Here is a 26,481-nt window from a genome sequence, read left to right on the forward strand (position 1 = left end):
ACGATTTTAAAAGCCAGACCCCATGGGTCCTTATCGACCTCCTCGATTAGGTCCTTCCAGCTACGGCGTCGCGACTTGCGGATCTCTTTCTTGAGGTCCTTTTTCGCCTCCTTGAAAGCCTCTTTCAGCAAGGGATCTCCCTTAGAACGGGTATATGTCCTTCTTGCTTTGAGGCATTCCTTTCTCAAGGAGGACAGTTTTTCTGACCACCAGTGCAAGGATTTTTTCCTTGGAAAGGCGCCTTTGCGACGTGGCATCGACGCATTGCAAGCGGTGACGATTATATTTCGCACCGCTCGCACCTCTCCATTTAGACTTTTCGGCCTCCTCACCCAACCAGAATCCTCAATTAAGATAGATTCTTTTAGGGACCGGCTGAACTTCTCCTTGTCGAGTTTCTTAATGTTCCACGAGAAGGTTTTGCGACTAGGAGCTTCCTGTCTCTTTCCTCCTCGTGTGTCTCCCATTGAGACTGAGAACTCAATGTACTGGTGGTCACTTGCTGTATATTCCTCAGAGACCCGCCAGTCGCTTATGCGGCTAAATATATTAGACGATGCTATCGTTAGATCTATTATCGATCCGATCGCACCTCGTCTAAACGTCCATGTTTTTCCCCGGTTTACAACTAATAAATCGTTCTTGGAGATCATTTCTCCAATCAGAATTCCTCTCTTGTCGAGCCTCGTCTCACCCCACTCTGGCGACTTTGCATTAAAATCGCCAGTGATGATGACATCCAGCTTGGATTCTATGAGGCTCGATTCTAGGTCTTCTATATTGGCTTCGAAGGTGGTCAGCGGGTCGTTGGGTGAGAAGTAGCAGCTATACATACGTATGTTAGCCACCTCTATCCACACAAACCCGCTGCTTGTCTCCAAGAACTTGTCAACCCGCAATTCTGGGTTGCACAGCTTGATGGCGGCTCTCTTCGCCTTATCCTGATACCAAGGTGCGAGGTCGCTTCCTAGATACTGCTCACTGCAGAACAGGATATCGACCTCATTTTCCCTTGCTGTTTGCATTAGGAGCAACTGTGCATCCTTACTTGTATGCAAGTTGACCTGCAAAAATTTTAAGGATTTGCCCTTTTAATCTTTTGCAGTTCTTCTCTGTAAACCGGGCAGGCTCTCTTTCCGGAATCGTGATCCGTCTCTGGCTTTCCCAGGTCCAAGCATGTAAGGCACTTCGGCTTAACTTTACAGCTCTTCGCGAGGTGTCCCTCTCCGCCGCATCTCCGACAGTTTTTGCTTCTGTCGGGGCCTTTGCAGGTTCGGGTTGAGTGTCCGTATGCTAGGCACTTTTGGCACCTAGCTACTTCAACATGCTCGCGAATTGGAGCATTTATCCAGCCGATTTTTATTTTACCAAGCTTTAGCAGAGTGTTACTTTCTGCCTCTGTCAGACGTACCAGAGCAACCTTAGTTCCTCTGTATCGCGGCAAAAGTCGACACTCCATCTTCAGGTCGGGTTTACCCAGCTTTTCTCTTAGTGCTGCAGTTACCTCATCCTCTGAGGTGGCTTCGTCCAAATCCTTAATCTCTAGAGACCTTTTATTCACTAGAGGTGTGACCTCAGCTTTACCATGCAGGGCCGAAGACAGTGCATCTGCAAATTTTAAGGTCTCTCCGCCCTTTTTCACTATCACGAGAACCTCCTGTTTAAAGGTTCTCCTGATTTTCCGGATCACGGTACCCGTATCTTCTGGGTTTACCTTTGCTTTTAGCAGCGGCAAGATACCCTCATAAAGCTTTGGGTCGCTTGCCGTAATTTTAACAGCTTCCGTGCTCCTCAGCTTCAAAGGGGGCTTCGGAAGCTCTTTTTTCTCACCTGAGGGTTTCTCTTTTGGAGTCCGTTTCTTTTTGCTTTTAACAACTTTGAAGCCGTCCTTATTGTCCGCTCCGTCCTTTAAAACGGTCTCAGCATACGAACTGCCAGGACTATTTAAGGGCGCCTCTTTCGTTCCATCTAGCGACTCAGAACCAAGCTGTGGAGCATCCTTTCGCTTAATTCTTTTCCCGCTTTGAGTCGCCCGTTGCGGACTCGCATCTGGGCTTGCACCTTCCCTGGGGCGCTTATTAACGCCCTTTGCCTTATTAGGGCGTGCAGTTACGCCGTCCAGAGCTGTAGTAGTGCTCTCCGTCTGATCTCGAGCTCCCACAGTTGGATGTTGCGGCGCCTGGTCTTTGAACGGCTCGGGGATAAAACGTAAATTCTTACAAATTGTTAAGAACGAACTCTCCAAAACCGCCACGCCATCCTGGATGTCACGACTGACGTTCTTTTGGCGCTTGAATGCCTGGTACACGCTCTTAAAAATCCCGGGAATAGCCAGAAACTGATTTGCGACATTTGATTCGTAGCATGTCAGCTGGCTATCTATTTGGCTCCCTCCAAAATCCTTGGAGCCATCTGCACCGACTATCGGGGCTTGCACCCGATCAGAATCGGTGGTGGGATTACCCTCTTTCGAGGTACCCACTTGGAGTATTTCGTTTAAAATTTTGTCCATTTCATTTGTGTTTTTTTTAATTCTTTGTCCCGTGTCGAGGGACAATCGGGCCTTAACAGGGTACTACCATCTGGCCAAGATGGGCCCTGAACCGCCTCCGTTAGTTACATAGACGTTATAGCATTGCCGGAGCATTGATGCGACGTCTATGATATCCAAGGGCACGTGAACATGTGTGTTCGGACGTGGAGGTCGATGTGTCTCTCCAAGATAGCAGGAAGTTTCCGCAAAGGGAGTGCATCCTGGTATCTCTTCACAGAGTTTACCCTCATTATTATTATTATTATTATTATTATTATTATTATTATTATTATTATTATTATTATTATTATTATTATTATTATTATTATTATTATTATTATTATTATTATTATTATTATTATTATTATTATTATTATTATTATTATTATTATTATTATTATTATATTATTATTATTATTATTATTATTATTATTATTATTATTATTATTATTATTATTATTATTATTATTATTATTATTATTATTATTATTATTATTATTATTATTATTATTATTATTATTATTATTATTATTATTATTATTATTATTATTATTATTTATTAATAATAATAATAAACATTTGAAAATTATTAAAATAAAAATAATTATAAAAATTGTTAAAAATTAATAACAAAAATTATTTGATTTAAAAAAAATTGAGAAAGAAATTAATTAGTAAAAATTTTTAAAAAGTACTTAATTAATAAAAATGAATATAAAAAAAGTAATAAAAAAATATTATTTAAAGTTAAAAAAATAGTAATAAAAATTGCAGAAAGTAATGTAATTAGTAAATAAAAATTGTATGCCTTTATTTTCATTACCTGATGCAAATTTCTGAGAAACATTGCAATAATCCAATTGCAAATACTTCAAATCCAAAACATTTAAAAAGTGCTCTCCATATACTTGGTTTGAAATTTGCTTTTTTCTTTTTAAAATATCCCTCTGACTGCCAAATATTATCTAAATTTTCACCTAAATTATGACTCGAATGAGAATTTAATGGCACAAAAAGATCCTCCTCAACTAAATCCCTTTTAAATCCATCGCGAAAATATTTTAAAACCCATCTAAAAATAAATAATTTTTAATAATTAATAAATTTCAGTTTTTAATTGGAAACAAAAGATCCTCTCCATTTTTGTCAATTAATTTATATTTCAAGTTTAATTTAACAATTAAAAATCATGAAATCGTTGAAAAAAAAATATTATTGAAAAGTAAAATGAAAAAAAAAAAATTTTAATTTTAATTTTTAATTAAAAATTTCTTTTTAAGAAAAAAAAATTTAAACTCGAAAATTTATAATAAAAAACGTTTAAATAAAAAATAAGAATTATAAAATTGGCAATTTATACAAACAATGTTTTAATTAAAATTGAAAAACTTCAAGACTGAAAATAATAAAAACTAAAAGCTTAAATCGAAAATTTTTCATTAGGAAATTAAAATTCAAAATTGTAAAATAATGAAAAAAGAAAGGTCAATTTTTAATTAAAAAATAATAAAAGAAAAACAAAATTTTTTTCAACTTACGAAAATGTTAATGATGACAGTAGATTTATTCCCTCTTGTGGATTTTTCTGATTATTTTTTCTATTTTGATACATTTTTCCTTTTTTTTTTTTTTTTTTAATTTACAATAATAAAAAAACTTAAAAATTTTATTTACACTGAAAAATAAAAAATTACACAATTATTTTAATATAGAAACAATTATTTTTTTAAACAACACTTTCTTAAAATAAATACACAAAATAAATAAGTAAATATTTTAAATACTTTATAAAATACTTAAAATACTTTTTAAATAAAAAAAAAAAAAATTTCGATGTAATTGTCAAGTGTTGTGCAGTGCAAGTCTGAAAATTTATAATAATTTTCTCATTATATGTGTAAGACGCACACAATGGATCACGTGTAAATAATAGATTTATTAGTTGGAGATGTTAGTCAAATATAAGAGATACAGTTTAGAAATGAAAGAAGGAAAAAATATATACGTATATATAAATATACTTATTTCACGTTTATTCTATTTTATATCGAGTATCGTAAAATTAATAGCTTGGAAATTGTACTTAAAGAATGTCAATGACAAAGTTAATAACTTCAAAACGTTTAATAGAAATTTAATAGAAATTTAATATAGAATTTTACACAATTTTTTTTTTTTAATTTACATAATTTATAATAAAAATAGAAATAATAATTTTCTATCAGGATCTCATTTATAACATAATATTTCTATATAGAGGGAAATTGTTTAAAAAATTTTTTTTAAATTTTATAATTTGTAATGGGCGAAGGCAAAAATATTTCAAACAATTCGCGCGCTGATGCGCTGATGCGCGCGACCAACACTTTTTTTTTACTATTTTATATAAAATTAACAATTTTAAAAATTTATAATTCAAATTTTTTTTTATAAAAATAAAATTGGATTGGAATTTAATTTTATTACTAGGTACAATGAAAATTTTTAATGAACTAATTATTTTCAAAGTTGTCAATGAATTAATTCTTGAATATTATTTTTCGTAAAGTTAGTCTTAATATAGTAAGCAAGAAAAAATAATAAAATTGTTACAAAGAAAGGTTTAATAATAAATTTTTTTCCTTATTTTAAAAAAAAATTTAAATATTTTATACCAAATTTGTGATTAAAACATAGGAATTATGCAAATATTTTTCTTCATTTTCTAAAACAAACTTATAATTTTATGAGCAAAACAAATTAAAATAATAAATTGTTTAAAACTAATCTAGATATTTGTTTTAAAGTAGTTAATAATAAAAATTTTGAATTTATTGTAAAATAAAAAAAAAATAATTACAATAAAATCTATAAAGACTTAACGACGAAAAACAAAAGAATATGTTTTTATTTTAAAAAAATAAAATGTTTTTCATTTTTAAATTATAATGTCAAATTGTGAATTTAAAAATTTTTTAAATCTCAATATCAATATCGTTTATTTAATTTTTTAAATAAATATTAATATTTTTCTGAAATTAGTTAAAATAATTACTGTTATAATATAATAATTCTGTCCTCACGTGAAATTAGGGATTTATGATTCCAAATTGTTTTACAGTTCGAATTATCATGAAAAATGTTTGAAAGTTTTCATTTGTAAATAGTGACTACAATAAGTATTAAAATATTTTATTTAACAAAAATTGTTCTAATTTTAAATAATAAAATTTAGAAATTCTGACAAAAAAAAAGTTTTAGAAAAATTGTAATTAAAATTTTCTCAAGATAGTTGAATTCCTGAAAATAATTTTAAAAATTGAAACAATTGGAATTTTTGTCAAATATCATTATAAAAAAATTTTAATTTTAATGAATTTTAATTTTGTTGAATTTAAAAAATATTTTTAAATATATATATATATATATATTTAAAAATATTTTTTAAATTCTTTTTTTTCTATTTTAAATTAATTAGATATTTATTAAAATTAGAATTTTTTAAATTCAAATTCTTCTGTTTTTCTTCAATAAAAAAAACTCTGAAGTTAGCTTTTCTGTCAAAAAAGAAAAACAAGTTACTTAAAAAGAACTGTTATTAATCTATATATATAGTTTTAAATATCAGATTGTAAGAAGAATTCCTTATTTTCTCTGTGCCTAAGATTTATTTATTTACAATGAATAATTCACCAACAATTTTAAATACAGAATTGTTTAATTCATTTTTTCTTCGAAAAACAATTAATTTTACACAGGTTGAAATTATTTACTCTATTATTATCACTATTATTCCTATTTTTATTTTTATTAATATCATTTTTATTAATATCATTTTTATTATTATTATTATTATTATTATTATTATTATTATTATTATTATTATTATTATTATTATTATTATTATTATTATCATTATCATTATTATTATTATTATTATTTATTATTTATTATTTATTATATTTTAAGGCCATTGAAACGAATGTGAAAATAAAAAGGACAAGAACTCTTGCAACATTTATTCCAGATGAAATCATTTTTTCCACTGAACCAATAAAGAAAATTTTACGTAAATTTTCTGGAATTTTATTATTAGTTGATATTTCAGGTTAGAAATTATTATTGTTTATTGCTATTAATTATTTATCTATTTATTATTAAAAATATAAATTAGTAAATTCATTATTTATTTCATTTTACTTTTTTTTTCTTTCCTTCTTTATGTTTTATACATATATATGTATAATTTTCCATTTTAAAATAAAAAATTCCTAATTTTTTTCTATTTTTAATTCAAGATTTGCTGAAAATAACTGAAATTTTCACTGGCGGGGAGAATGGTGGTTGTTTTGGATTTGCGAATGTTTTAAATAATTATTTAAGCGTTATTATTGAACAAATCAACTTTCACGGTGGTGATGTTCTTAAATTTACAAGTAAGACGTTTTTAAGAATAATAATAATATTAATAACAATAAAAAAGAATATTAATAATAATAAAAAAGTAATTATAAAAATAATAATAGTAAAAATAACAATACCAATAAATATAAATTATTATTCGAATAGTTATAAACGAGGTTATAAATTACATTTACAAATTATTATAATAAATAATAATTATAATAATACAATAAAAATAATAACAATAATAATAATTTTTTATTATTAATTGTTCTATTATAATTTTATTTATAATTTTTTTATTTTATTAAATTATTATAGTTTATTATTAATTTCCATTATTATTAATATTAATAATAATAATAATAATAATAACAATTTTTATTATTATTTTTATGGTTATAATTATTATTAATACAAATTATACAGTTTTTTTTATTGGATTTGAATATTAAAAATATAAATCAAAATTAATGACTGAGCAAAATAAATAGAAGATGCGAAAAAAATGTAGTTAATATTTATTTATGTGCTATAAATGTATTTAAAAAAGAATTCTTACCATTTTAAAAATAACAAAATAAATCACATTTTTTTTACACAAACATTTTACACATGATAAAAAATAAATTTTTTTTTTTTACTCTTAAAAGAGACAAAATTTTTTGTTTTTCTTCCAATTAAAATCTTTTCATCAACTAAACTATTTAAAAGCAGATGTCACTCGAATTGGCAGAGAGAACTACTACACTAAACGCAAATTACAAATAGTTATATAAAAGTATGAAGGAGCAAAATATTGTGAAATATACGAAATAAACACACACAAACAAATATAATAAACCACACATCAATACACATTAGCCTTGAAAATTTTTAAAATTGTTACTGGATCAATAAATTTTTATTATGAAAAATTATAAAGTGCAGTGTGTAGTCAGTAGAAAAAAAAGGATAAAATAAATTGAACAAATATTTTATTGCAAAAAAAAAATAAATATTTTTATTTTTCCATGTAGTTTCAAATTTTTTTTTTTTAATATTTAATTCAATAAATTTTTTTTCACATTACAAGTTTTTTTATAATATTAAATATTTTTAATTTTCTATTTAAAAATTTAAAATTTTCTATTTTAAATAATCGAATATTTTAAAAATAAAATACAAAAAAAAAATTAATTTTCAATATCATTTTTCTATCGAAATAAAATTTTTTCTTTTAAACGAAATAATAAAAAGAACCAACCCACAGAGATACATTGTTGATCTGGACACGCAGAGATTAAACAAAGAACAAAAATATTCATAATCACGAGAGAATATATTTATAATAATTTATAATAATACAAAAGAATAATCAAAGTAAATAGAACATTTTTTAATAAAAAAATTTGTTTAATAAAAACATTTTTAAAAAAAAAATTTGTTTAATAAAAATATTTGTTTAATAAAAACATTTTTAAAAATATTAAATATTAAAAAAAATTCAATTTCAAATATTATCTTCAATTTTTTAAAATAACATAAAATTGTTTTTTACTTTTCTATACCTAATCGAAATTAAAATTTTTCAATTAAGGGCATTTAAACCATTTTATGACGTCACAGTTTATTCAAAGCATTTATTCTAAAACTATGACGTCAGAATGGTTTGAATTCTCTAAAGCAAAATTATTTTATTTTTATTTAAAAAAAAAAATAAAATTTATACAATTTTTTGTTTAATATATACTTACAAATATCTTATTTGTTTGTTAAATAGATGATGGCTTATTAGTTTTATGGAAAGTCAGTAAGAATATTTTAATATTTCAATTAATTGAAAATGTCATTGTTTGCGCTCTTAGCATTCACGACAGTTTAAAATACGTCAACAATGAGACGCTTTTATTCTTAAAAGGTAAATCCGTTCGATTTTTCACATTCCTCTCTTTTTTTTTAAAAAAAAAAAGATAAATCATCATTTTTTATGAATTCTTTTACATAGTGTTACGTAACACTATATTACAGGAATTTACAGAAAATTACGAAAAAATTCCATTTTAATACGTAATATTACATAAAGTTACAGAATATTACACGAAATTAGAGAATATTACCTCATAATACAGAATATTACATGAAATTACAGAAAATAACATAAAATTACAGAATATTACACGAAATTAAAGAATATTAGATAATATTACATGAGAATACAGAATATTACGTAATATCACAGAATATTACATGAAATTACAGATTATTACGTAATAATATAGAATATTACGTAATATTATAGATTATTACATGAAATTACAAAATATTATACAAAATTAAAGAATATTACGTAATATTACTTAATATTACAAGAAATTACAGAATATTATATGTAATTACAAGATATTAGACGAAATTGCAGAATATTACACGAAATTAAAGAATATTACGTAATATTACATGAAAATACAGAATATTACAAGAAATTAAAGAATATTACAAAATATTACAGAATATTACATGGAATTACAGAATATTACGTAATATTATAGAATATTATACGAAATTACAAAATATTACCTAATATTTCCTTTTATTAATGATTACGATAAAATATTACTTTTTACTACAGAATTATACGAAATATTGCCGTTTAGTAAAAAATACTATACGTAATATTACTTTATTTATTATAATTATTTATATAATTTATTAAATTTTAATTTTACTATTAAATATAAATAATAAAAATATAAATTAATTAATAAAGTAAGAAAAAAGTAGTAAAGAAAGGAAAAAAAGTAATAAAATTTGTAAATAGAAAACTTCTTGCACAACACAGCTGATGTTGGAATTTAAAAAAAAATCATTTTTTTAGTTAAAACTACAATATCGACAGGTCATGTGATTTTCTCAGTGATAGGAAATGAAGAGAATCGATATTATGTCATTGCTGGTTCACCAGTAACTGAAGTGAAAAGTTTAAATAAATTTTGCCCACTAGGAAATTTAATTTTAACTGCTAACGCTTGGGAACATTGCGCTCCATCGAATTATGAATATGTTATTATAGATGAAACTAAAGTGAAAGTAATGAAGAGAGAATTTTATTAAAAATTAATTAATTTTAATTTTAAAAAAAAATTAATTTCATTCTTAATTTGTTTGTATTTTTTACTCTCCAAATTTCAATTAGTTAACTTATTTTTTTAATAATTAGTTAAAAAATAAGTTTACTAATTTATTGGTAAAATCGTGGCTGACAAAAAGTCAGCCACAATTTTTTTTAGTCAAAAATAACTAATTATTAATTATTAACTAATTACTAATTTATAAAATAATTATTAAAAAATTATTAATTAATTAATAATAATAATTAACAATAATAATAATAATAAATTAATAATAAATTAATAATAAAATAATAATCAATTAATAAAAATTATTTTTAAAAAATTGGCAAATTTCCCCAAATTAAATTTGTGTTACCAAAAACTAATTCAGAGAAAAATTTTTTTTATTTGTTTAATTTATTTATGATCTATTTATTAAATGGACAATTAATTAGTTTTAATGATGATAATTTAAAAATTAAAGATATCAAAAAAAATATGAATAAAATCTTCACTAAAGAATTAAACAGTATTTTGATATCTCAAAATTTTAACCGAAAAATACAATTTTGCAGATTTAAATTTTTTTAATTTATTGTCATTTTTAAAAATTTTTTTACTTATAAATAGATAAATTTTATTATTAACATATTTTATTTATATAGATTACAATTATTGTAATTATTAAAATTATAATTATTTTTACTTATTGAATTATTCTTTTTTTCGATTTTAGAAAGATAAATGTAGAAATTGAAAGAAAAAAGCAATATTTTTCACTTTTTTTTTAAGACGACGTTTTGGTGGTCTGAAAAAATAGTAATAAATAGGACACAATTTTCAAAATATGAAAAATATAAAAATAAATAAAAAATCTTTTAAAAATTAACTGTTAAAACTTAAAATTATTTAGAGAAACATCTTGTCAAAAAATAGAAATTAAATAAAGAAATAGAACACAAAGCATAAAATATTTAAATTTGCAAATAAGAAATCTCGTGTACACAATAATTTCAAAAACTTGAAAAAAAATAATAAATATTAATATTTTTTAAAAAATATTAAAAAATTTTTCCTTTAGATATGTACGATACCTTTTTGTGTGTTCCTTAATGTAAAAAGTTGAAATTTTCACTAAATACTTTTACATAATTCTTTTAACATTAACTTGACTGAAATTCACTTATGAACTAGAAGCTGATAATAAATAAATTTTCTTAGATATGACATTAATAAAAAAGCAATAATCCACTTATCACTATTACTGGTATCAAAAAACTATTTCCTCTAATAGATTAATAAATTATTTTTCACGTCATGAAAACGAACAATGTTAACAATTTTTATGATACACCTATTTTACTGTCTTGCAAGTCCTTTCAGAAAGAAACATTTAATTTTTGAATTTTTGCAAAACAACCATTACTCTTTGGAATTTATTAAAAAAAATATAAAAAAAACAAGTTATTAATTCATAAAACGTATCTTCGTAAAATCGAAAAAAAGAATTTATAAAATATTTTTAGAATATAAGGGAAAAATATTATACTATTCCTAATATTATAATTATTACTATTAATTAATAATTATTAATTAATTAATTATTAATTATAAATTGCAATAGTTTATTGTTAATTAATAATAATTATTAAAATTTATAGATTCTTGAAACAATTCCAAAAAGTTTTATAAAAACAAATTCGTCATTTGATCAAAACACGATGATGAAGAAGAAAACCAATTTTTCAACTTCCTTTACAACTAATTCGTAAATATGACATATTTTTTCACAATTTTTCTCAATATTTTATTTTATATTTATAAATTCAAGAAAACAATTAATAATAGTTAAATTTTTTATTTAATTTTATGAATTTAAAATTTTTTATAATTTTATTTTATAGATTTAAACGTTTTTATAATTTAATTTTATAAATTAAAAAATATTTATAATTTAACTTTATAATTTTTAAAATATTTATAATTTAAATATTTATAAATCAAAAAATTTTTTAAATCTTTTTATTTTTATAATAGATGTAAATGTTTTTTGGATTATTTAAATATAGTATATGATGTTCATGTTTTTTTGTTTTAAATTTCAAATCTTTTTATTTTTGTTTGCAGATTGATACCAACAGTTTTAATAAAAAATTCATTTTCCCATTTTGTCACAAATATTAGTAATTTAAAATTACCGAATAATTCTCAAAGACCTTTTACTGGTAATAGAAAATTTCATTTCTTGGGGTTCTTTATATAAACGTACCTAATACTAATAATTAATTTTATACTTTAAAAATAATTTTATGTCAATTAACTTTAAAACTAAAAATTCGAACTTGAAAAAAAATTTTAAAAAAACTATGACAAACGGTTTAGTAAATAACCAGTTTACCGACAATTGATAAGGTAGAAATCGATGTTACCGACAATTGATAATGTAGAAATCTATTTTGCCGATGACTAAGGAAATAGGACTCTGTATTATCAGCAGTCGGTAAAGTACGAATTTGCCTTATCGATACTTCATTTAAGTTGATAATAAGCCAAGTTAAAAAAAAATTCTTTCTATTACTACAATAATTTTTACTTAATAAGTAAAAAGTAAATGTATAAATAAGTAAATAAACTAAATAATTAATATTATGAATTTTTGAGGTCGATTGGGAATTGCAGAAGCAGTTCACAGTGAACTTGGAAATAAATTGAAATTATTTATCAATAATTCTGTCGTTAAGGAAGTAAGTAATTTTTATTTTTAATTAATTTTTCAATTTCAATAATTATTTGTAAGAAAGAAATTTTATATTGTAAAGAAAATAATGTAGAATATAAAATAATAAATAAATAAAATATTAATAAAGATAAAACATAAATAAAAGAATAATTAATTGCATTAAAATTTTATCTTTCAGATTGAAAATGATCGGACACTTGATAATTTAACAGAAATAAAAAGAGTAACAATTCTTTCTGTCAATGTTTATCCAAATAAATCATCAGTTTTTGAATTAATCTCTTTAATTGATCATTGTTGCATTCTAATTACAAAGTACTATTAATTTTTAATCTAGAAAAAAATAGTAAATAATAATAAAAAAAATTATATTAAGCAAAAACAAAATTTTTTTAACATTCAGCAGTAATTGAAAAAAATATACCTATTTTTATTAAAATATACTCTTTTTAGAAAAATATATTTTTTAAATTAAAGATAAAAGATGATAAAAATGCTTAAATTTTTAAAAATTATTTCCTCTTTTGTTAGTCTAATTGAAGACAGTAATGGAACAATAAATATAAATTTATTGGAGAAGTTTACAAATTTTGAAATAATTTTTGGCATCATCGATAATTTTGATAATGTCGCAAAATTAGGAATAACAATGGGACGTAAAATTGTAGACACACTGAAAACAAATTTAAATTTACATGCGATTGCTGTTGGAATATCAACAGGTAATTTATTTTAAACTGTAATTTTTAATAGTTTGTGAAAATTAGTTTAACAATTTTTTTTCTAATGTAATAAATTTATTATTTATTTTATATAAACAATTTAATTTTGCCAAAAGTCGGATTGAATAGAAAAATTAATTCAATAATTTAAATATAATGGTTGGACAGTATAAACATTAATTATTGTAAATAAATTAACATTTAAAATATTGTATCGTGTGGGGCGAAAATTTATCTTGTGCCGCGCATGACTCTACGTCTAGCGAATCAGCGCCCGCCTGCTCCCCACTAACGAGCGACGCGCAGTCCTCGCAATCCCCTCCCGCAGAGTAGGCGAGTATAAAAGCCGGCGCTCAACTCAATGACTCTCAGTAGTAGACACGCTCTCACCGTGTGAACAGCAATTATAATTTTTTGTAACATTTTTTTGCAGGAACAGTTTTTTGTAGTGTTATTGGACACATTGCAAGAAGATATTATGCAATTGTTGGAAGACCTGTTAAAATATCTGCAGAAATTGCTTCCGTTTCAATAAATAAAGTATTTAGTTAATACATATAATTATATTTCAAATAGCATTAATAATAATAATAAAAAAATAATTATTCTACAAAGGGACAGAATAAAAACAACAGTTTTCAAACTTTCAGGTTTGTTGTGACACAGATACAGTCGTTTTTAGTGAAATTGGAAAACATTTATTTCAACAAGGATTAACAGTAATAAATGAAAATAAAAAAACATTTTTGTTTGAATATATTGGTGATCAGTGAGTTTTCAATATTGAATTAATTAATTGAATATTAAAAGCATTATAGCTTTAATTATTTTACTATCGAAAATCTTTTGTTCCTTTTTCAGAAATGGTTTGTTGGAACAAAAAGTGCAGAAATTGGATTTCATTTATCCAAATTTAGAACAATTTCAGGAAATGGAAATTTTTTCCGAAATTCTCGATGACATAAATGTTGAGAATCGCAAGTACGCTGGACTTTTAATTGAGGTAAGACTAATAATTGTATATTAATCACCACTCTTGAATGTTTACAACCAAGAACCTTGTACCAAAATTAATTTGTTGCTAGAATGTTTAAACTTCACTACCTAAATTGTTAATAATTATAATAAATTATTGTAATTGAAGTTAGAAAGCAAAAATTTCTTTATAATTTAAATTTATTTTTCAAGGGATTAAGTAGAAGTGGAAAATCAAGAATTCTCGATGTTTACGTAACAATTGCAAAATCACGACAAATACGAACAATTCAATTGGATATTAATTGTTCCTTTTTATCTAAATCTAATTCAGTTATTTTTCACATTTTAGAACAGGTATGAATATATAAATATTTTTATTAATTTTTCAAATAAAAAAAAGCAATTTTATAATTTTTTAAATTTATATTTTCTGTTTAAAAAATAATTTTACTTTGTCATTTTTTTTTTTGGCGAAATAAATTCAATAGATCTTTCGATGTGAAGAATGTAATACAATAGAGGAGAGAGAAAAATTTTTAATCAAAATATTATATAAAGTAATCGATGCTGATGATTTTTGTTATTTCAATAGTTTAATGAGAGTTGAATTTCCATTATCAAAAAATTATTGCTCAGAAACAGATATGGAACGACATTTAAAACGAGTTAATATTGTAAAAGAAATTTTAAAAAGAGTAAGATTAAAATCTTTTTTCCGTACGTGAATTATTATTTAATTATCCTTTTTTTATTAATAATTTTTTATATAATATATTATTATTTACGTAGAATTCTTATTTACCGACAGTCGATAATACAGTATTTCTATTTACCGATAGTTGATAATACAGAGTTCTTATTTACCAACAGACGATAATACAGTATTCCTATTTACCGACAGTTGATAATGTATAGTATTCTTATTTGCCGACAGTCAAAGATGTAGCATTTTCCTTTTAATTATATGCATTTTCCTAAATTTAAGAATTTCTTTTTATAAAATGGATTTCAACCTAAATTTTATAATGCATTCATAATTAAAAATTGTTTTTCAATCTTCATTGTAATTTAATTGAAAAGAGAAAATGATAAACAGAACTAAAATTCAAAAAAAAAAAAATTACAGAGCAATGAAAGAATTTGCATTTTATTGGATAATGTACAATTTATTGACGTAATGTCTTGGCAATATTTAATAAAATTTCTAAATAATTCTCGAATTATTATCATCATGACAATGATGAAAGGAAAAATTTACGACAATTTTTCCCAAATACCATTGAATATTCAAAGTCACGAGAGGGTAAAAAAATTTACACTCAATGTATTAACATCAAAATCACTTACTGCATTCGCTTGTCAATTTCTTAATGTCTGCGCTATTCCACAAAAATTAGAAAGGTATGTGAAGACATTATTTTTACTTTTTGAAAATAATTATACTGTTTATTTAAAGAAATTAATATTAAAAATAATTAAAAATAAAACCTAATAATAATAATCATATTTAAATAAATATTGTGTTCCCTCATAGATTATTAATAAAGAACAGTGGCAATAATTTAGAATGGTGTGAATTATTTTTAATGTTAATTCTACAAGCACGTGGTTTGAATTTTTTGACAATGACACAAAAACAAGCAAAAACGAATAATTTAATATTTTTGGATAATACTTTATTCTCGAAAATACATGTCGATTTACTTCCCGATGAAGTGGTTCCACCAAAATCATGGAATCGTATGAAAAAATTGCCAGTTTGCTTATTAAATGATAAATTTACCGGATTCTCCGATTCACATTTTCCTATCGACGGTATAATTGGTTGAAACAATAAACCAAATTGATATAATGTAGATTTTTATTTTAATGCAGTGAATAACAAAATAATATGTTTGAAAATCACTGCTTTACCGACAGATGGTAAGGTAGATCACTTAATTATCAAACCGTAAATGTTGGTAGGTAAATACTAATATTCTGCTTTGATAACTGTTACTTGCGTGGACAACTGATTTATTTACGGTCGGTAATTCAGTTTTCCTACTTCTTAGCAGTCGATAAAGAAGATAATTTGGTTACTGAAGGTCGATAATAAGACAATACAGCCGTTAATAAGTGGGTAATAAAGTTTTACTACATTCAACTAGGTAACTATGCTTCCAACAGTTTTGCTACTTTTCAACAATCGGTAATGCAAATAGCTTCCTTTTTTATAATCGACAGATGGTAACAATGGTTTAATTTTAATTTTAACAATTCATCATTTGGTAATTTCGTAAATATCAACGGCTCCAACAGTCGTTAATGATAATATTTTTCTTTGACAGTTGTCAGTTGCATAGAAATATGATTTATTCAAGGTCGGTAATTTATTTTTTTCCAGATTTTAATAATCGGTAATGTAGGTAATGTGGTTATTTAACAGTCGATAATAGTTGATAATAAAGTTTACCCACCGCCAGTAACTGTAGAAAACTATAATTACAAAAGTCGATAATGGTAATAATTTAATTTGAACAAGATGGGTAATCTGTTTCGCTACAATTTCAACAGTCGGTAATGTAGATAACTTGGTTATTTAAATGTCGATAATACTGGACAATAAGTACCTAATAAACTTTTCAACTTTTTATTAGACGGCAATCGATACTATTACCAACTGTCGGTAATGTAAATTTCTTTATATTTGACAAACAATAAAGAAGAATTCTCTTATGCCATCTGCAGTTTTTGTAGTTTTTTTATTTAATTGATATTCCTCAAATTAAAATCAGATATGAAAAATCAAATTTTTGAGAGGATGCTTCCACACGAACGGAATTTAATAAAGTGCGCATCATTTATTGGCGATTTTTTCTCACGTGATTTTTTAATGCAAATCATGGAAAATTGTAGTACAGAGAATACGGCAAGAGGTATATTAAGTAATTAAAAAAAATTAAAAATTATAATAAAAATAATTATGAAAACTATTTCCTAAATATTAATTTTTATCCTTATTCAAAAAGCAGTGGAATCACTGATTCGAATTCGAATACTAGAATGTGCTTCAATTCGAAGATCTCTAAATTTAAGGAATAAAACGAATATTTGCAGTTTTCGAAAGAGAAATTTTTCCGATGTTCATCATTTAATTGAATGTCACTGTTATGAAATGAGTAAATTTTTGTGTTTATCTTGTATTTTTTTCGACTAATTTTTTGTAGTAAACTTTTTTTTTTAAATTATTAAAAAAATTTCCCCTTTCATTATGTTTTGTAATTTTTTTATTTCTAATTTTTTTAAACCTTCTATAGAATCTTTTGTACCAAACAAATTGCCACACTATGCATACTGTAAATTTTTGGAATTCAAATCAACTGCTTTTCGTGAGAAAATTTACAAACTACTTACATCTGTTGAAAAGGATGGATTCTTTTGTAAAACAGTAAAAATACTCGATGAGAAATTTCGAAAATGTGAAGCATGTGGAGAAGGGGAATTTTTGCGACAAAATACGAATGAGGTTTTAAATTTAAATGATTGTATGAAAATAAAGTGGAGCAGTTAGGAATTTTCATGTTTTTGATTATCGATTGTCGATAATACAGTATTCTTGTTTACAGAAAGTCGATAATATAGTGTCTCATTTATTTACCGACGGTAGGTAATGTAGTATCCTTATTTACCGATAGTCGGTAAGGTGATATTCATATTTACCAACAGTCGGTAAGTAAGGTACCTTCATTAACAACAGATGGTAACTGAATTAGATTCTAAATTTGCGACTAAATAAGTTAAATAAAAATTGTAATTTATTATTCATTTTCTACTAAATTAATTAAAAAAAAACCTTTAGAATATTAAAATGAATGTCACATCTATAAAAAAGAGGCAAATTTCGAAAAGGACGAGAATTATTACCGATAAAATACCAATGAACGATAGTTTACTATCAAATGAAAGTGAGGGTTACTTTAGAGAAAAAAATGTGCACAAAATACTTTTTTGAAAAACATTTTTTTATTAATAATTTCTTTTTTTTTAGGTTCATCAGTGAGTCAACAATTGAACATATCACAACCATTGTCATATTCTCGTAATGCAAAAAAATGTAATTCAGTTGAACCAGAACCAAAATCTGGTTTTTTACAAATGAAAAATTTTAATCACATTGACCATCGTAATTGTCAATGTTCCGTTATTATTAATTCAGTGTTATGGAAATTTCCTGCCCATATTGATAAAAGTGAATTATTTTTTTTAAATTTAATAAATAAGAATTTATTTTTTTTGTTAAATAAAAAATAAAAAAAATATATAATTTGGTTAAAAAAGGACTACTTATGATCAAATTAATAATCAATGAATTCAAGAAGTAATTTATTTTCCTTTCTTATTTTAACAGGTGGAAATAATTGTTTTTTAATAAGATTCTTAATACAATACGGCGCAGCTTTAATAGAAAACGCTGAATTTGGATATGCCATAAAAATTCTCTCAATGGCCCTTGAAAAAATTCAAGCATCAAGTATTGACACTGAGGAAAATAGGGACAGCAAATCTTTGATATATTGCTTAATTGGTTAGATAATATGTCAATTTCTTTTAGATTTTACACAAAACTGCATTACCTTTAAATTCATATAGCAAAAAAAAATAATTACGCAGTAGATAAAAATGAGATCTTCTTTACCAATGGCCGGTAATAAAAATACCTTATTTACCGACAGTCGGTAAATGAGATCTCTTCTTTACCGTCAGTGGTAAATAAAATATTCTCTATTGTATGTATTTTAAATAGGGAACGCCTGTTTTCATTTGGGTCGATATAATTTGGCGAAAATAAATTATCTACAAGCATTATCAATGTATAATTATAAATTTAAAACAGGAAATAACTTCTCTAAATGGAATTTAAGATTAGAAACATTTTTACGACAAAATTTTATGCAAAGATTTATGTCTTCTGGTTTAAAAACAATTTCAAAGGATACAATAAGAATTTCCCAATTATTAAGTTTTCTTTCAGTTGCTTTATTGGTAATTAAAAAATTAATTCCATAAATTTTAGTTATTAATTTCTTTTCTTGATTGTGCTATTGCATAACCAAATTAATTTCTAGTTTATATAGTGTTAATGATATTTCTTTTTAATATTTCGCTATAGATGGAAGGAAAACAAAAATCATCCCTAAGAGCATGTCACGTTAGTGTTAATCTAGGTTTCAGAAATACAAATACATTGGATTTTTTGGAAAAATGTCAATTATTTTTATTGATAGCGAATAATTTTGAAAAATTAGAAAATTATCGACTTCTGCAAATAATAATTTACAATATCTTTTTAATGATAAGAGAAAAGGAAAATTGGTCAAATTTAGAGGAATTAATTGTTCTCGCAAATGTTTTTCTCGCAATAATTAAAATCAAGTAAAAGAATAATGTTACAATTATTCTTTACAAATATTGTTATTTATAACAATTAATTTTTTTCTAAAAATTAATTTTTTTAATTAGATTCCGTCGAGGAAGTTTTGCAAAAACAGTGGCAATTGGTTCAAAACTTTTACGACTAACGGACATTTTGCACTTGAATAAAATAAAATTAATTGTACTTCCTTTAATTATTGAATCAATGGTAATAAATAAAAAAGATTATTTATTGTATATTTATTATTATATATTATTTATATTTTTTTAGAATAATTTATTTTTAAAAATATATTTTATTTCTTAGATGTTTCATTATCTACTGTAGGTAAATTAAATACCTGCTTTACCAACAGTTAATAACGTGAAATGTTTACTTGCCTGCAATTAATAATAGACACTTGTCGATAAGTGTATATTATAGACTGGTGGTAATTTAAAACTGCTGATGTAACAACTGTCGGTAAGGTAATCATCTATTGTATCTACAGTCGACATGGAAATTTTATTTAATAAGAATAAACAGTATGCAATTGCATAATTTATATAAAGAACAATAATTTATTTAGATACGACTCAAAAGAATTAATCAAACAGTGGATTTAATGCATGAACTTTTATATTTATCACCAATTGACAGTGATAAATCATCTCTTGCTTGGTACTACGCCCTTTGCATAGATCTCATTTTAGATGCTGGAATTACACTAGAAACGTATCAAACATGCTTAAATTTTGCTGAGAAAGTTATTGGTACTTTTGATTTTTATGTATTTTAACTTTTTTTTTAATTTTCCATCAACTAATACAATTGTCTTTAATTTTTTTTCGACAGATAAAAAATATCCCATAACTAGAGATCCTGAAGGCAAAAAACGTTTGATTGTGTCATTACGAACTTGGCAACTAAGAAGGTAAAAAATTGATTTAAATAAAGTGGAGCAGTTAAGTTTTTTTAAATTTTTCGACAGTCGATAATATAGTACTCTTATTTACCGACAGTCGATAATATAGTACTTGTATTTACCGACAGTCGATAATACAGTATTCATATTTATCCACAGTCGATAATATAATATTCTTATTTACCGAGTGTGGGTAATACAGTACCCTTATTTACCGACAGTGGGTAATTGGATTTTCAAACAATTTTTTCATTCTTTTAATTCCTTGGTTATTTTATATACTATTTATTAATTTTTCAGTGGAATTACTGTTAATAAAATTTTACCACTATCCGTAAAGTCGTATTTAAATCTAACTAAACTGGATGAATTGTCGGAAGGCATAACTGCTTGTAGGGTAAGAAAGCTTTCACCAAAGAATATTAACAACCTTTCATTATGAGGAGTTAAAAATTTTTCTTAATTTAGTAATATTAAGACTTATCACAGTTTTATTACCGACCTTAGATATGGTAAACCTCTGTATTACCGACAGTTGCAAAAACGAAATTGTTTTCGAAAGTAGATATGTTAAATATCTCCTTTAATGACAGCTGTTAAAGAAGGTTGTCTTCTTATCTTCGGTCGTTTTAAAATCTAGCAAACCATGGGTAAAGACAAAAATAGTTTGCTACATTTTAACCATGTTTAAAAAATTTAAATGTTCAGTTTTTAATTTAACTTTAAATTGTTTAGATTCTTGAATGTCATTTATTGACTTTAGTGAATTACATGAATGTAAAAAAGTATCAGGAATCTGATAAATTAATGGAGAAAATTTCTAAAATCATCAAATTACTCGAAAGCAAATCGAAAATAAATATTTTCATTAAACCACGATTATATCTATTAAAAGCTTATTTTTTTATAACGAAGAATGAAAATTTTTCCAAAACCCTAAATATATATAAAGCTAAAAAATTAGCAAAATATCATGGTAATTTAATGGATTTCGCTTCGATTGTTCAAAATGAAAAGGTAAATTATTATATATCTATTATACCGACTAGTGTATAGGTTCTTACCTTATATTCTTCTTCTAATTTTCAGTAGATGATAATTATGATTTTATATCGTTTAAAACTATTGTCGGTAATAGATTGTAAAAAATATCTACCTTACCGACAGTGGTCAAGGCAGGGACCTACTTTATCTTCAGTCGATAATAAAGATCAAATTTTTATTACCGACCAAATAAATATTTGTTTTTAAATTTTATTATTTTTTAAGTAAAAATTACCTACAAGCCATAGAACTAATTAAATTTTCATTAACCAATAGGCTTGGAAAACGACAAATTACAGAAATATTCCTTCATACTGGATTGAATATATTTCAAATGGTGAAGGAATTGATTGGAGATATATTGACAGTTTTAATATTTCTGAATGGACGACAATATTATATTCTATGCCTATACCTGATCCAATGTTTTAAGTAATTAATAAAGAAATTTAAAAAAAGTTTTGAATTCAAATTTTTAATTAAAAACTAATATTAAAAATACTTAAATAATTACGTCTACTACTTTTAATGGCCAGTTATTAAATACAATTTCAGTTATTAAATAAAATTTTAGATATATTTTATATAAATTTTATTAACACAGGTTAAAAAAATTTTTTAAATGAGAATGCAATTAGTAATTTATTTTAAATTAATTGTCATTTGTTTTTGATTGTTAATTTAGATAAGTTTAAATTTTATATTAAATATTATTGAGTAGACGACGAGCCGTTCAACGTCTTTTTATGGTTGTCACTATTATTATATTCAACTCTTGATTTTCTTCCTCCTCGAAATATCATTTTTTCCAAAGTTAATATTGGAGATTCAAAAAATAAACTGAAGAGAAATGCAAGCGGAATAGAAAGTATAAAATCACTGAAAGAAATGGAAATCTGAAATAAGTACAAAAGATTAATTAAAAAAATTAATGTCTCTTATCCATTAGTCGATAATGTAGATGCCTGTTGGTAGTTTTACCACCGGTTGATAAGGTAGATTTCTATTAATAGGTTTACCATTAATATACAAGGTAGATCGCTATTAATAGATTTACCATCAACCAATAAAGTAAATCAATATTTAAAAGAAATACCATCAGTCGATAAGGTATATTTCTTTTTAACCATCAGTCGGTATTTGAAAGTTATACTTACAAATTGAATATCAGAAAAATAAATATTAACTCGTGATGTACTCTCCAATAATAATTGTATTGTCATATGCACCAAATAAATGCAATACGACAATTTTGCCAAAGGGACAAAAATTGGTAACGACAAAAATTTTGTTATTGGTCCTTAAAACAAAAAAAGAGACAGTTAAAGAAGTATAAAAAAATTCTTAAAACAAGATTTGATTAATTTAAAGAACAATTTTATACAAAAAATATTTTTTAACATACCATTGCTTCCTTTAATTGACTTAAATATAATCCAAGACAATCCTAAACCCCAAATTGAACGGGCAATACTTCCAAATATTATTTCAAAAAAAATATTGTACTGATAGTTTTTTCTTTGGCAGTAACAAACTCCAAGAGTACAAAAAACAAAACTTGCACACGTTCCAATCCAACCTAAAATTTCTATTTTCTAAAAAATTTATAATTTAGAATTATTATTTTTAAAATTATTTTTTATCATGATAATTACAATTTTGTAATTAATTTTAATATTATTCTTGTAATTGTCATCAATATACAAAAACAAAAATTGTTTAAAGTTAATAAATAAATAAATAGACTAGAATTTTGTATACCTTTGAAAATCTTATATCTTGAGTAACAACCAAATATCCGAAAAATATTCCAACTAGCCAAGGACCTGCCCTTGTGTATGGTACTCTATAAACGGCTTCAAACATTTCCATACTAAAGAGAAGAGAAAAGGATTTTAATTTTTAAATACTTCATACCGACTGTTGGTGAGTATAATTCCTGAATTATCGACAATTGATAAGAAAGAACTCTACTTTACCAACGGTCGGTAATAAAAAATATGTTATCTAGATAGAATTATTGTTTCATCTTAAACTAATTTATTTAGTTTCTTTTACTTCTTTATTAACTTATTTATTAAGAAAGTGAATTATTATTAAAATTATAATAAAAATAGTTCAGTACGCACTTTCTTAGAGCCAAAAGATTATACGAATATTCATTAACTCCAATGATTATTCCACTTGCAATGACACTTGTCATAAAACTTGCAAGTAAAATTAACAGTCCAATTTTTGGTCTTATCGCCAATGGATATAGAATAATTGGTGAATACCAAAAAAGTTGCATGTCAACTGCCAAATACCACAAATGTGCCAGACACTGAAATCCAAATGATTAGCACAAAATTTGCAGAAGAAATTCATTTTTATTAATTAATTTTTTTTTATTCTTCTGTACCATTGCATGTTTGTTGATAAAATTTTGTAAATATAAAAGAATTGTCCACCAACAATCTTCACATTGATTATAGGCCTCGTAACTATCACGAAGTGGACCGGTACCAATGTGTGGTATAATGAATATTGTGAAAATTAAAAGCGCACCCACAGCTGGAGTTAATCTTATTTACGAAAGAAAATTAAATTGCATTATCGACTTATGGTATTTTTGAATTCTACTATACCGACTGCTGATAAAGAAAGATATTGCTTTACCATCAGTCGGTAAAGAGGGATACTGACATACCATAATAGTCGGTAATAAAGAATTATGAAAAATTATTTATTGGTTAAAAATTGGTTAAAAATAATTATTGGTTTCTCACCTTATATATCGATGAAGGTAATACATAAAAATATTGATTCTTCCATTAGTTTCAAATTTTTTTAAAAAATGGAAAGCCATCAGAAATCCACTGACTGTGAAAAAACTATCGACTGCAAATGGTGCTAATACCATATATATTGAGTCCCAACTAGCATACCACTGAAATAGAAAAACGTTTACATTTTCTATTTTTTAAAAACAAAATTTATTCTACTCTACTTTACCTACCGTCGGTAACTTACCATTAAAAATGGTCGGTTATATAATTTCAAAAACGGTCGATAACTTACCTCTAAGATTTCTATCTTATTAACTACTGTTCCTATTCGTGAAGCATAAGTATGACCCATAACAATCCAAGCAATACTCAGTACACGAATTCCATTGAGTACAGGAATCGAAGTACTATTAACTTTTGTATTAAGAATTTTCCAACAACTTCGACGTAATGAGAAACTTACTAATTTTTTTATTACATTATTATTACCATCTCTAGTACCATAGAAAATATCAATTATTGTACATCCAATTAAAATAGTTACATAAATGGTAATAAATGTTCTGAAATGAATGTAATTTTTTTTTAATAATTATAAAAATCGATTAAATAAATAGAATTATTTATTATTTATTAAAATTAGATAAAAATTACTAAAAAAATAAACTAGAAAATAATTAACGGGTTGATAAAGAGAACGGATTAATTTCCTTAAATTACCGACTATTGGTCAGTAAACTCTCTACATTATCGACAGTTGGTAATGAAGAATTCTACTTACCATCAGTTAATAATATAGGATTATGTTTAACCATCAGTCGGTAAGGGAAATTTCTACATTCCTTTATTGTAAGAATAATTAATTTTATCATTTTCAATTATCTTACAAAGCTATTATGCTTCCTTGTGACCAATCCAATGAATCAATTCTTGAACACGTTGTGGATTCTAATTTTATTCCAATCTCATGAATATCAGTCATATTATTAATTATTAAATTTAATAGTCGATTAATATCAGTTGCATTACAAACTGATGGAACACAAATTGAAAATAATGGTTTTAATTCTTTTATATTCGTTGAAAGTGAGTACATACAATGACGTCCGCGAATTAAAGATCCATTTTTATTTACGTTTATTGACAAACACTCATCGTACATTCCCAAATCAATAATATTGCCAATATATATTCCTGGTTGTAATTTAGATGTTGCATCTGCCACTAAATTAAATATTATTATTGAATAATAATAAAATTATAAATAAGTTTTTTTACTGATAATTTTTTTTATTTTTATTTTTAAAATTATAATAATAGAAATAATTATTAATGTTGTTTTAAGTATTATTATTATTATTATTATTTTTATTATTATAATTAAAAAAAAATTTTTTTTTAATTTTATTTTTTATTATTATGTTTATTGTTATTAATATTTTTATTTTATTATTTTATTATTATTATTATCTATTATTTCTATTATTTTTATTATTATCCAAAATTAAATAATAAATTTAAAAATTTTACTAACTTTTAAATGTCCATTGTTCGCCATTTCTCATTGATTTTATAAATTCATATAATTCTCCATAACATGGATTTGAAAAATTTCTCTTTATCGCCCTCTCTGTGGATAAGGAAATTTTTTGCAGTTGTTTATATTGAATGGTATGAATTAAATTTTCCACTTTTGTAAAATTCAATTTATTTTCAATATTTGATGAACATTTTGTGAATAGACAAAAAACTATTATTAATAAAATTATCATTAATGAATTAATATTTTTATGAAAGATCATTTTTTTAATGCAACTGTTTTTATCCAACTAAAAAGATACTTTATTGCAATTATATAAACGAACAATTTTATCATTTTGTCAACTTGATTATCTTATCAA

The 26,481-nt window shown here is 24.5% G+C and overlaps 3 protein-coding genes across 5 annotated transcripts in view; 1 reads left to right on the forward strand and 2 right to left on the reverse strand.

Moving 5' to 3' along the window:
* Window positions 1–11,121, reverse strand: part of LOC122503595 (probable multidrug resistance-associated protein lethal(2)03659) — a 29,643-nt gene extending 18,522 nt beyond the window's left edge. The window contains exons 1-3 of one of the 2 annotated variants that reach the window (XM_043614191.1): window positions 11,103–11,121; window positions 4,072–4,208; window positions 3,357–3,605 (exon numbers count right to left, since the gene is read on the reverse strand). In XM_043614191.1, the coding sequence (XP_043470126.1) occupies window positions 3,357–3,605; window positions 4,072–4,145 (323 nt within the window). In that variant the 5' untranslated portion in view covers window positions 4,146–4,208; window positions 11,103–11,121. Of the gene's footprint in view, window positions 1–3,356; window positions 3,606–4,071; window positions 4,209–7,478; window positions 7,658–11,102 lie in introns of those variants that run through there. The other variant, XM_043614190.1, reaches the window with a different exon arrangement.
* On the forward strand, window positions 9,750–22,244 carry LOC122503583 (adenylate cyclase type 10-like). The gene is made up of 27 exons (XM_043614178.1): window positions 9,750–9,985; window positions 11,670–11,776; window positions 12,136–12,233; window positions 12,670–12,752; window positions 12,927–13,063; window positions 13,280–13,470; window positions 13,904–14,010; window positions 14,121–14,239; window positions 14,332–14,473; window positions 14,659–14,802; window positions 14,937–15,143; window positions 15,575–15,849; window positions 15,983–16,263; window positions 16,599–16,639; window positions 17,213–17,366; window positions 17,460–17,609; window positions 17,748–17,975; window positions 18,479–18,679; window positions 18,839–19,015; window positions 19,235–19,473; window positions 19,601–19,863; window positions 19,951–20,071; window positions 20,433–20,616; window positions 20,699–20,777; window positions 21,069–21,165; window positions 21,504–21,785; window positions 22,089–22,244. The coding sequence occupies exons 2-27, from the start codon at window positions 11,730–11,732 to the stop codon at window positions 22,242–22,244; spliced, it is 4,203 nt and encodes a 1,400-aa protein (XP_043470113.1). The 5' UTR covers window positions 9,750–9,985; window positions 11,670–11,729.
* A 191-nt stretch (window positions 22,245–22,435) lies between these two features.
* Window positions 22,436–26,396, reverse strand: LOC122503597 (nose resistant to fluoxetine protein 6-like). Of its 2 annotated transcripts, XM_043614192.1 has the most exons (10): window positions 26,115–26,396; window positions 25,468–25,804; window positions 24,873–25,143; window positions 24,581–24,741; window positions 24,214–24,376; window positions 23,942–24,135; window positions 23,574–23,685; window positions 23,218–23,407; window positions 22,970–23,112; window positions 22,436–22,708 (listed from the first exon to the last, which is right to left on the reverse strand). In XM_043614192.1, exons 1-10 carry the CDS (start codon window positions 26,380–26,382, stop codon window positions 22,523–22,525), a joined length of 2,025 nt encoding a protein of 674 aa, XP_043470127.1. In that variant the 5' UTR covers window positions 26,383–26,396; the 3' UTR covers window positions 22,436–22,522. The 2 variants fall into 2 exon arrangements, with proteins under 2 accessions (XP_043470127.1, XP_043470128.1); XM_043614193.1 differs by lacking the exon at window positions 26,115–26,396 and having other exon boundaries at window positions 25,362–25,469.
* Window positions 26,397–26,481: the final 85 nt, after the last annotated feature.

Source organism: Leptopilina heterotoma, unplaced genomic scaffold (genome assembly GCF_015476425.1).
Source record: "Leptopilina heterotoma isolate Lh14 unplaced genomic scaffold, ASM1547642v1 Lhet_264, whole genome shotgun sequence".
NCBI lineage: Eukaryota > Metazoa > Arthropoda > Insecta > Hymenoptera > Figitidae > Leptopilina > Leptopilina heterotoma.

Excerpts from the sequence above, each read along its gene's own strand:
- LOC122503583 (XM_043614178.1), top strand. The coding sequence starts at position 11,730 with ATGATGAAGAAGAAAACCAATTTTTCAACTTCCTTTACAACTAATTC. Across the intron at positions 13,471-13,903 it reads TGCTGTTGGAATATCAACAG|GAACAGTTTTTTGTAGTGTT; the intron begins GTAATTTATTTT and ends ATTTTTTTGCAG. Across the intron at positions 17,367-17,459 it reads TACAGAGAATACGGCAAGAG|CAGTGGAATCACTGATTCGA; the intron begins GTATATTAAGTA and ends TTATTCAAAAAG.
- LOC122503597 (XM_043614192.1), bottom strand. The coding sequence starts at position 26,382 with ATGATCTTTCATAAAAATATTAATTCATTAATGATAATTTTATTAATA. Across the intron at positions 24,742-24,872 it reads ATAAGATAGAAATCTTAGAG|TGGTATGCTAGTTGGGACTC; the intron begins GTAAGTTATCGA and ends TTTCTATTTCAG. Across the intron at positions 22,709-22,969 it reads ATTTTTCTGATATTCAATTT|ATTTCCATTTCTTTCAGTGA; the intron begins GTAAGTATAACT and ends TACTTATTTCAG.